We start from the raw sequence: 12,290 nt of genomic DNA, 5'->3' as shown, positions 1-12,290 counted from the left end.
AGACACGACGGTGTAATGGAAATAGCCATGGACGACATTATAATGCATAGTACAGGAGAATGCAGTGACGATTGTGACAGTGATCTGTCTGAGCTGTAATGTAAATAAAGATGTAACATATAGATATACAAATAAATTGTGACAAGGATTTGTCTGTAACTTAATGTAAATAAAGGTGTAGCACATACATATACACATTCATTGTGACAGGGATTGGTCTGTAAATTAATGTCAATAAAGGTGGAGCACATACATATACACATTCTTTGTGACAGGGATTGGTCTGTAAATTAATGTAAATAACGTGTTGAACATACATATACACATTCATTGTGACAGGGATTGGTCTGTAAATTAATGTAAATAACGTGTTGAACATACATATACACATTAATTTTGACATGGATTTGTCTGTACATTAATGTAAATAAAGGTGTAGTATCGATCGCTCATACTATCGATTCAATTCAGATTTCATTTTCATTCAGTTGGCAGCACCAGGCAGCACTATCGATACCGGGACAGCTCCCCCCTTACTCCTCACCCCGTACACAAATGCATCAACTTAAAGTGTGCGGATAGTACATAAAATGGAGAGAGCTTATGGTGTCACCAAAGATATCTACAATAAAAGATGCCTATCCATTAATGCAAAAATAAGGCATTACAACACAGTAGTGAAGCCAGAATGCCTATATGCAAGCGAATGTCTGGCATTAAACTATAATTTAGATAAACTAGAAATACTAGAAAGGCGAATCATGAGGAAAATATTAGGCCCACAAAACACAGCAGAAGGTTGGAAATTACGAAGTAATGCTGAAATATATAAAAAATTAGAAAATATATCAGATGTAATGAGGAAAAGGAGACTTATATTTTTTGGACATTTATATCGAATGCAAGATAGTAGATTAACCAGTAAGATTTTCAGATATTTGTGGGGTAAGAAATCAACGACAAGTTGGGTCAATGAAGTAAGAAAGGATTTAGAAAAAAACAATATAACAACAGAAGAAATAAATCATAGAGAAGGCTTTCTGGAAAAAGTATTGAAAATAGAAGGATTCCAAGGTAGGAAAGTAAAAAAGACTGGTTCAAAGTGGTCTGAAGACAGAAAGAAGAAACATAGTGAACAGATGAAAGCGTACTGGAAGAAAAAGAAAGAACAAAGAAGAAGAAATTGAAATTGGCACATGGTCCTCTGGTAGCTCATTCGAAAGAAGAAAAAAAATATATATATTTAACTATATATATACTGTATATATTAATGTACTAGCTGATGATGGCCGCGGAAGGCCGAAACCGGTACTAATGTCAATCCATTTATAATAAATAGGTGGAACACATTTCTTGCCTGTACAGTGCATCCAATCTATACGGAAAATGAAACTTATAAATAATAACACGACCAAAACAAGTCGCCTCAAAATCACTGTTTATGCATTTATGATAGTTTACCTTTGGTTTCAAGAATTAAAGCCTGGTGTGAAAATGGTAAACCATCAAAAACTATCTTTAAGGCTGCTGACAGTGGGGGTTCTGACCCACTATCTTCCAAATACAAGCTCGCAGCTTTGTGATCTAAAATGCGTAGCCAACTCGTTCGGTGGGACTGATAACAAAACAGAATGTCTGAGTACTTCACTGTGTTTCCGTCTTACCTGTCACCTTACAGCTGTGCAGGCAAAATGGATCCCTTCTCCGTAGACGATTTTATAAGAGGAAAATCACCAGTAGGCAAAAAATCTGTTTTATTTATATTTTTAAACAGAAGACTTCAATTAACCAATGATGAATACACTACAGCCAACCACGTGGTCTAGGCACAGAGACCCCCGGTTTGATTCCTGGCCAGATAGCAACTGCAGAAAGTGAACTATAACAGCCAATAGAATACATTGTGTTGAACACACGCCTTCAGGCTGAGCACTGGTCACCTGGTAGGCCAAGCCATGGGATTTGTTTGTTATTGCGGTACAACTTCCAGAAAGGCGCCAGCTAGCACCACAACAAGCATGGAGGATAATGCTCTCTTGTTCACCCCACTCGCTTCTCACTCTGTTAGTGGAGAAAGGACAGTTTTATCAACTGTCAAAACAAAAAACAAAAAAAAAAAACAAAAAAAAAAACTCGTGCAGGGTGAGTGAAGAGGTCATGCCGGGTTGAGTGGCTCACACGGTTAAGGCACTGGCTTTCCGAGTTCAATTTGGCAGGTTTGATCCGACTCAGTACGGCGGTATCTGAAGGTGCTTAAACACGTCAGCCTTAAGTTGGTAGATTTACTGGCACGTAAAAGAACTACTGAGGGACAAAATTCTGGCCTCGGTGTCTCCGAAAACCATAAAAGTAATCAGTGGGACATTATTGTTATTATTTATTGAAGAGGTTGTACCCATTATCGATCTGCACACATCCTGTGTCCGTAGCATTCATTAAGCTACTCGTGTTCCTGGGTCATGCCACAGAGATGACAGCGATTAGATCTACCGTGCTGTCCTTCTGGGCCTCACTTACGCCTTTCTAAGAAGATTATCAAATAAACAGTTCTAAAACGTTATTTTAAAATATACAACCTACTGTACTCTGCCCACTATATGCGGGCAACCACGGTTCCCTGAGTGGCTCAGTGCGGCGGTATCTCACGGTCCTTAAATACGTCAGCCTTGTGTCGGCAGATTTACTAACACGTAAAAAAACTCCCATGGGACAGAATTCCGGCACCTCGTCGTCTCCGAAAACCAGGAAAAATGTAGGTAGTGGGACGTAAAGAAAATAACATTATTTTTAAATACTTCTAAGGCTCCCCAAAACAAAACAGGTTGGGAAACACTGAACCTGTAATTTTTCACAGACAAGAGCCTTCTATAACAACTAGTACACTGACTAACACAAGTCTCTTAAATGAATGCATATGGATTCAAATCCACACCTCTAGCACAAGACTCGAGTACTGAATAAAATCTGCCATCCAGCCAGTCAAAGTTCTATGAACACTGTGAATATGCAATCACCTCATCAAGTACCAAGGGTCAAAAAAAAAAAAAAAAAAAAAAAACTGCAACGTACAATGACAACCTGTATGAGCACTATAAACATATGTATCGAAATGTCTCCTCTGCACGAGCAGACACCAGTCACTTTAAATAAAATCTTGGAAGACTGTTCTGATAAAGAGAATGCGCACATCATCCCTCCCTATGCCACTGAACTTTTTCTGGTCTCGTCTTCTTCTCTGGCGGAGAAACCACTTCCCTCCATCTGGTGAGTTTTGTGACAGTACTTTCACTTAAGAGTGACACTGACAATCTGAATGTCATCGTAAGGCTTATCCGTTTTTGGATTCGTTTTAACCGTGCTGATGTTCTGCACCACTTCCATCCCCTTCACGACTCTCCCAAAGACGGTGTGCTTGTTGTCCAGCCACGGGGTGGGTATCACGGTGATGAAGAACTGGCTCCCATTCGTGTTGGGACCACCGTTGGCCATGCTCACCGTATACGGACGATCGTGGCGTAAAGAGGGATGAAACTCGTCTTCGAACTCCCCGCCCCAGATACTTTCACCTCCAGTGCCCGTCCCTGTTGGATCCCCTGTCTGAATCATAAACCCTTTTATGATTCTATGGAAAATATGGCCATTGTAATACCCATTTTTGCTATGAACAGTGAAGTTCTCGACAGTTCGAGGGCATTCTTTTGCAAAGAGTTTCAAATGTATGTCGCCCATTGTAGTATGTACGATCGCATTCTCGTAAATTCGCTGCACACCAGTAGCTTCTGTTGCAGAGATTATATCTTCCTTTGATGGCTTCTCATTGAAGACATCTCGATCAGCATCTGGTCCTTTAGCATCCTCTGGTTCTCGCCTGGTGAAAATGTAAAATCTATTCTTTTTGAAAGCTGTGCAAAATAATGTTGGATCAATACGGGCAGAATCTAATGTAGGGTTTTCGGATGCTTCCATTTCTACAGTAACAGCAGCCTTTGTCTTCCTGGCGCGGCCCTGAAACAGAGCTATGTTCAACAATCTGAGATTCTCAGACTTCCCGATGAGCTTTACGCACTGATTAGAATGGGTATTAACAATTTTAACACCTAGCATTGTGGCATACAGAACGAAATGACCACTCTCGTCAAAAGCAATATTTGCTAAATTCATGGAGTCGGATTTTTCAAGATCTCGTTCAGCAGCCATCCTTCGGCCAAATTCCATGTTTGGAAGTTGGGGTCGCAATTGCTGGAGATCTGAAAATCGCTGAAGAGTCTCGTCATAAACCCTACTTAATTTGCCGGTTAAGAAATTAAACACTCTCACTTTCCTGTCTCCAGACAAAGTACAGAATTTCTTTCCATCTGGAGAAAATGCAAGTCCAGTAGGGAAAGTTTTACACTTAGCAAATTCATAGAGATCTGTGTCCAATTTTGATTCAAAAGAAACACACTTGGGAAATGCGTAATCAAGTTTTGGACCAGTCCAATATTCTAACATACCAGCTTTATCCACAGAAATAACTACCTCATACACTGGATTAAACTTAATAGTCACCACAGGTTTGGTGTGAAGTTTCTCGTGAACATGAAGAGGGACGTTTGATCCTTGGCCATCGTAGACGTAAATCTTATTAGCAGCTGCATCAGAAACAGCTAAGGCAAAAATTGCATCACCAGGGCAATGGATCCACTGACAACATGCGGGTGTGTAGTTCAGCTTCATCATATTGATCATATCAAAATTAATAACATCAAAAACCTTAAGAGATTTATCAACAGAAATTGAACACAGAAGCGTACCATTTGTATTAGCAACAAGGTCCTGAATTGCTCCCAGATGGCTACGGAAATGTTTGACAAATTCTATCGAGTCCTCTGACTTCTTCCAGAACTTAATTTGCCCATCACAACTACCCGTAATTATGAAATCAGTTTTAGTCACAAGTATATGTGTAACTACATCCCGATGCATGAAACTCCTCTCGTACGACTCGGCGCATGGAAGGTGTTCTAGGTACAAATGTTCATACTTCAAGACCTTCAATTTTTTCCGCTTTGGAGGTTCTGTATTAGCGCTGACAGGCATTGGGCCAATACATTCATCGGAATCTTCATCACTGCTGTCACTTGCGTGTGACCTTTTTTCCCTTTCAGTCATGATATCACTTTTAGGTTAGAGCACACTCGTGAGTTACAATTGTCTCAGAAGCCATATAAATTAAAGTAATGGTTTAGTTCTACGAGTTATTTCTAATAAAAGAACTGTAAGTCTCCGACTTTCGTTAGATTAAGAGGAAAATTTAATTGTCTTGTCTTGTCTTGTCTTGATCGTATAATTTAATGGGCTTCGCTTGGGAGCGGTATACCCAGCCACGCATCCTCTAAACAAACCCAAAAGATGGAGAAGATGAAAAGGAATATGTAAAATGTAAAAAAAGGGAAGAAGGAATTCAACTACATATCTACCACACAGGAAAAGCACAAGGACACAAGGTACTAGACTTCACGCCATAGTGACCGATACTTGGCGACTTCTACCAATCACAAACAAGACCAGGTCGACACATAAGGGGAAAAGGAAAAACAACAACACCGAACCTACAGTAAACAATTAGTGTCATGAAGGAAATTCGAGAGGGCAATTACCGTAGTAGGCGTGGGATCGAGTATCCAACACGTCAATTGAGTGGGTAACGCGAAGTGTGTACAAAAAAAAGGTTGTAACCATTTACGCCTACTAATTTCGAGTAACGGACATTGAAAAAGTAGATGATTAATGGTAGCAATCGACGTTCGACACTGACAGAGGTTAGACGCGACCAACTTCATCCGAAATAATTGATCCGGCGTGCACATGTGGTTAAGCCGCAAACGGACAAGATTCGTAATATGACGTCGAGTGTAAGGATGTTTTGTAAACCACGGAGAACGTGGGACATTCGGGAGAATGGTGAATAAGTTCCGTCCTGTTCGACACGCGGGGTTACTCCACTCAGTCTGCCAAATCTGTCTTAGAGTCTCGCAACAACCGCTCCAAAATTCCATGTAGGGCAACATCAAATAAAACGCCACACCCTGACCATGCGCAGCAGCCTGGGCTAAGCGATCAGCCTGTTCATTACCAGTGATATGGGAATGACCCGGAACCCAGAGAAATTTAATCTGTTTACCTCGTTGATGAAGATCGAAACAAATTTTTCTGAGATTCTGAATGTACCAATGAGAGCGGTAATTGGGATTGTGTAAAGCCTGAAGTACACTCAAGGAATCAGAAGCAATAGTGGCAGTTTCGAGGCGGGAGTACTTAACGTATAAGAGGGCTTGACGGATGGCGAAAGCTTCAGCCGTAAAGATAGAAGTCTCCAGCGGGAGGGAGAATTGTTTACCTAGGACAAGATCTGGGGAGAAAAAGGCCGCCCCCACACCTGGGGGGTTACAAATTTTGGACCCATCCGTATAGAAGACTGGTGCTAATGTGTGAACATCCTGTGCCAAAATGTGATGGACATATTTCCGAGCACTTTGTGTCCGGGCCGGGCCAAAAGATGGGACCTCCCCTGACGTGGGGAGTATCATGTCAGGGACATAGTAGTTTGCCTGAAAGGGAAAGATGTAGTTAGCTGTGGACGGGTTACGCAGAATAGAGTTGCGAAGATAGCTAAATTTCCAATAAGCCCAAGCCAGCGCGGGGAATCTGTGTAACGGAGTACCCATATCCTGATAATAGCGAACGAGTAAAGATAATTTAGGAATGAGAGGGTGAGAGTTTAGAGATAAAGTCCGTAGAAGAAACTTAGTTGCTAGCAATTTTCGCCGCAGATTTAAGGGGAATTCCGCAGCTTCAACCAGGGTGGCATTATTGGGGGAAGATGGTAGAGCCCCAAGACAAAGTTTAACAAACTGTACTTGCAGTGAATCCAAGTGATTAAGTTTGGTCTTGGCCGCCGTGTCGATAAACCCCGAGCCATAATCCAAAGACGATCGAAGAATGTTACGATATAACAGAAGCATCGTACTAGGATCGGATCCCCAAGATCTATGTCGTAGGGCAACAAAGAGTGATTTTTTTGGAAAGGACTTATCCACCAGGTATTTGATGTGAGAGTGCCATAGTAATTTCCGGTCAAGGTAAATACCAAGATATTTAGTGGACTGGACTATCGGGATCGAAAACCCTTGGAAGCGAATAGGCGGGTGATCTGTACGCCGAGTCCAAGAGAAAATCATCGCACGACATTTGGCAAAAGATACCTCTAAGTTATGATCATGGAGCCACTTTCCAAAATCCAGTAACGTCAGATGTAATGACTTATAAACCTCGTCAAGTTGTGGAAGACTGAGATATATCACGAGATCGTCAGCAAATTGGATCATACGTGCTCTGCGTGTAATAATGTTCTCGAGGGACATCGAATAAATTGAGAAGAGAATAGGACTGAGGATATCCCCCTGAGGGAGCCCCGTAGAGGTCAGACGTGCTGAGATTTGTGGGAAGTGTTTGAGTTGAAGTGATCTGTGCCTTAGCATATTCAAAAGGAGATTAATAAAGAGCGGCGGAAACTTATAATTTAGCAATTTTTGGAGTAAAATTTTTAGGTCAACATGATCATATGCTCCCCGTAAGTCAAAGAAAATTGCCAACAACGGTTCCTTCCGACAGCGTGCTAAACTGATATCTGTAACCAAAAGATGAATGGCATCAGAGGCAGAACGACCCGGGAGGAAGGCAAATTGATATTTTGGTAACAGGTTATAAAAATCGAGAGACCATTTGAGGCGTTCCAGAAGAATTTTTTGGAAAAGTTTCCTAAGGCATTGGCCCAGGTAGATACCCCGGTAACTATCAGTGAGGAGAGGATTTTTACCTGGTTTCAACAGGGGTACGAGATAAAAATCATTCCATGTGGAAGGGGTTCGAGCCGTCTCAAGGCAATGATTGAAAATGTGAAGTAAATGTTGCCTAGCTAGAAGGGGGAGGTGCTTTAATACGGAATACGAAATCGCATCCCGTCCAGGTGTCGAATTGTTGGAAGTATTGATAACCAGATTTAATTCGTCTATGTCAATTGGGCTCATGAGCGACGAAAAAGTATTGGAACTAGGAGGGATAACGAAACCATACTGAGGGTCTACCGAATCCGGCGTGAGGTGATGAAAAAAGTTAATCAAAGCATCCATATTGAAATGTATAGTAGACGGTGGATTAAGGAGGCGGTTCGACAGACCAGCGATTGCTCTCCATATATGTTTGGACGGTGTCTGCCTATTTAACGAGGCAATGAATGTTTTCCAAGCTCGGCGGCGTTTATCATTAAAAACCTTTTTCGATTGTGCTACTATGACTTTATAATGTAAATAAGATTGGAACGTACCCAAACGTCGAAAAGAGCGCAATGCTGCTTTCCGGCGTGATATTAAGGCGGTGCATTCCGCGTCCCACCAGCGGGCATAAGCGATAGATTTAGGTGGGAAATATGGTTGTAGTGGATGGTAGAGATCGAGATATTCAGTGATAATAGCTGTGAAGGAACTGTAGGACACCGGTTGACCTCCTAAGGCTGCAAACTTGTGGGCTAAAAAATGTTGAAACTGAGAAGAATTGAAGTTGCGCATTCGTCTGCTTACTTTAACCTGGGGTTGAGCGACGGGGAGACCGTCAGCCAACCCAATAAAGATAGGGAAATGGTCACTGGAATGGGTGTCCTTGACGACCTCCCATTCCACACGGTGCGCCAGATTACTCGAACAGATAGTTAAGTCCACAGCACTTTTATTTGTAGAAGGGGGTGTAACGCGAGTAGGTGACCCATCATTCAAAATCCGTAAATGATGTGATGCCGCTAATTTAGCTATTTTATTGCCTTTAGGGCACGAAACGTCACATCCCCAACTCCGATGGTGCCCGTTTAAATCGCCCCCCAGAAGAAAGGGGTGCGGCAGGTGTGAGAAAAAAGTCACCCAATCAGCATAAGTGCCTTGAATTCTCGGGGGGCAATAGATGGAAATAAAATGGATGTTGTTGATCACAATGGCGACCGCCTGTGTACCAGGTATTTTATACGTTAATGATACCGACGAGTATGATAGGCTGTTATGGACCAAAATACACGCCCCGTCAAAACCATAATTGTCATGACGAATAACAGTATAATGGGGTATATGAAAATGTGTGGCCGGAGCCAACCAAGTTTCACTAAGGAAAATGATATGAGGTTTGTAAGAATCAATAAGTAAGAATACTTCATGTCTCTTGTGAACTACGCTCCGTGCATTCCACTGAAGAATGATCATGTAACGATATAAATGATACTAATGAATGGAGTAGTGACTGAACTTCCTCTTGCATGGTGAGGAGCATTTTAGACCATTTAGCATCGTTTTCTGCCGCCCGGGCATAGGCAGAGAGTTTGTTTGAAATAGCTGTAATGGTAGCCGATACCGGGTTCGAGGCCCGGGAACTGTCTTGCTTTGAGTATACCATAGAATCTACATGCCTGGAAGTGGCCGGGAGGTTCGTCCCCGATATGGAAGGTATAGGATGTATAGCAGTGGTGACAGAGGGAGGCTGTTTGAGAAGAGCACGATATCCCTTGACATCGTAACCTGGCGAACGATCCGGACTAGGTGAAGGCGATGAAACAATCGCCGTAAATTTTCGCTTTCTCGGCGGCTGGGGTTGAGGAAACGACGAAGTGCTCGGAAGCGGAGGAAAGTTGTGCAAGGTCAAAAGGGGGTTGAATCTATTGGCTGTCGGAGTAAAAAAGGACTCTGAGGATAACTGAGGGACGGCCAACGCCTGCTGTTTTTTCAGTTCCTGTTGCCGTTTTTGTTCTGGGCATTGAAGTGAACCTACGGAGTGTTCTCCGGAACAATTGAGACAACGGCGGGTAGAATTCTTACATTCTGTAGTTTCATGTTCATGTGCGCAATTAGCGCAGCGAGCGTGTTGAGCCCTACAGTTTTTTCTGGTGTGGCCGTATCGTTGGCATCGCCGGCAAATCGTCGGCTGGAAAACAAATGGTTCGACCTGGGTACGAACTCGGTAGACGGAAATGAAAGCAGGGAGAGTCTGGCTGCGAAACGTGAGTCTAATGGTACCAGTGGGAATGTAACTGACGCGGCCATCCTGAAAGGAGCGTCGGTTCATTCTCTGTGCTTCGACTAATGGGGCAGTTGATTCAGCAACCTTACAAAGTTCCTCGACCGATAAATCTTTATCAACCCCTCGAATAACGCCTATCTTATAGATTGACGCAGATGGAATAAAGGCTTTCAGGTTTTTTTCCTTTAAAATAGGGTTGGTGAGAAAATCGTTAGCTTTTGTTCGTGAATTAAACTCAATTTGGATCCTATGGCGACCTCGCCGAGCAATTTGAGTAACACCCTCAAATTTACGATCATAAAAAATTTTTCCCAAAGCCATGGGATGGATGCTGCCCAATTTCTTACCGTCAGCAAGGGCCTCCACAAATACTACGAAGGGTCCCGTATGTGTCTCATCATATGTCTGTGTGTCAGGTTTCAGAGAATACACATCAACTTTAGGAGAGGGAGCACGGTTACTATCAGGTGGGGGTGGGTCATTTAACACGAGGGTGTTATCCACAGAGAACTCCTGACTATCTACCTCAATTGACTCCTCCTCCATACGCTGTCCCCCACTCGACTCCGCCATGAGGTTCGGAGGGAGTTGAGGAATTAATACATATAGTTACTCACAAGACTCCCACACCGCTCCCAAGGAAGCGAAGAAACTTGAACACCTTACCAACACCAAACCTACTCGCACGCTATACCGATTAATACGCTAGCACCGATAGCCACGTCCACTCGCCACCGGGAACCAGCGCGAACTGTGGGAAAATTTAATTAATTAACCTCAACAACAACAACCACCAGTCCACCACCATCCAACAAAAATACACAATCGACCAAATCCGTACAAATCGAACTCTCAATCTCTTGTCTCAATCAATGTCGTATCGGTTATAGGTCAAGACTATCGATAGAATGTAACGAAGAATTGGAGTCGGTCTCGAACAACGCAAGACCAATTGCCACGTAAAAAAATAAATAGATAAATAACATATACGGTAGATACATTTTATCTAACGAACAGCTTTGTCTGAATAAGCGATTACAAAAACATTGCTTGACAATCAAAGTAAGCTACTTCTTCTTCTCTTTGAAAGGTGTGGTTGGAGTCCAGTAGTGGTTGGCTGGTTGGGACGGAGCGGAGCGGAGCAGTTGTTGTGACGCCATCACCTGGTTGTACCGAGTGAACTACCGAGTAAATGTACTGTGGCGGCACGTTTAAATACGTTATTGATTTGGCAACGTAAATTCAATGCCCTTTTCTCACAACATAACTATTTTGCTAAATACAGCAATGTTGTTTTCTGCTGGAGAAGCCGACCTGCTCATTTCATCCTTGTGATGCCTCATGATATGGTCCCACAAATTTGATACGCTACCACCCGTCGCGTAAATGCGGCCGCAAAATTTGCATTTTGCTTATTTTTATCACCAGTAATTTCAAAGAACTGCCATGCATCAGACGGTTTTCGTAGTACTTATGGTACAAATTTCTGTAAAAATGTATGCCATTCCTAAATAGGCCTATTCTAAAACACGAATCCCATCTCAAAATGGGATTATATATCAAACTAATGCCACAATTATTATCTACTATGCTTTGCATTACATTTCTTTCTTAATCTGCTTACCCTCCAGGGTTGGTTTTCCCCTCGGACTCAGCGAGGGATCCCACCTCTACCGCCGCTAGGGCAGTGTCCTGGAGCTTCAGACATCGGGTCGGGGGATACAACTCGCCCAGGCGGCCTCACTTGCTATGCTGAAGAGGGGCCTTGCGGGGGGGATGGGTAGATTGGAAGGGATAGACAAGGAAGAGGGAAGGAAGCGGCCGTGGCCTTAACTTAGGTACCATCCCGGCATTTGCCTGAGAGGAGAAGTGGGAAACCACGGAAAACCGCTTCCAGGATGGCTGAGGTGGGAATCGAACCCACCTCTACTCAGTTGACCTCCCGAGGCTGAGTGGACCCCGTTCCAGCCTTCATACCACTTTTCAAATATCATGGCAGAGCCAGAAATCGAACTCGAGTCTCCGGGGGTGGCAGCTAATCACACTAACCACTACACCACAGAGGCGTCCTTTGCATTACCTACAAAACACAACAAGCGAAGGAAGTATAGACGCAAATTAAAAAACAGACTGAATACAAGTACAATACTCTTACAAGGGGAGGCCACAATTTCGGATCAGGGAGTATCTTCAAA

General features: G+C 42.9%; 1 protein-coding gene across 1 annotated transcript; it reads right to left on the bottom strand.

Moving 5' to 3' along the window:
• Positions 1 to 1,660: 1,660 nt before the first annotated feature.
• LOC136882350 (peptidylprolyl isomerase domain and WD repeat-containing protein 1) lies at positions 1,661 to 5,293 on the bottom strand. Its single transcript, XM_067154952.2, has one exon. It carries the CDS (start codon positions 5,149 to 5,151, stop codon positions 3,286 to 3,288), a length of 1,866 nt encoding a protein of 621 aa, XP_067011053.1. The 5' UTR covers positions 5,152 to 5,293; the 3' UTR covers positions 1,661 to 3,285.
• Between the last annotated feature and the right edge of the window lie 6,997 nt (positions 5,294 to 12,290).

This window comes from Anabrus simplex, chromosome 10 (genome assembly GCF_040414725.1).
Source record: "Anabrus simplex isolate iqAnaSimp1 chromosome 10, ASM4041472v1, whole genome shotgun sequence".
Taxonomy (NCBI): Eukaryota; Metazoa; Arthropoda; class Insecta; order Orthoptera; family Tettigoniidae; genus Anabrus; species Anabrus simplex.
The sequence above is the reverse complement of the archived record's forward strand: the minus strand, read 5'-3'. Positions and strand labels throughout refer to the sequence as shown.

Coding starts and splice junctions, on each gene's coding strand:
- LOC136882350 (XM_067154952.2), bottom strand. CDS start 5,151: ATGACTGAAAGGGAAAAAAGGTCACACGCAAGTGACAGCAGTGATGAA.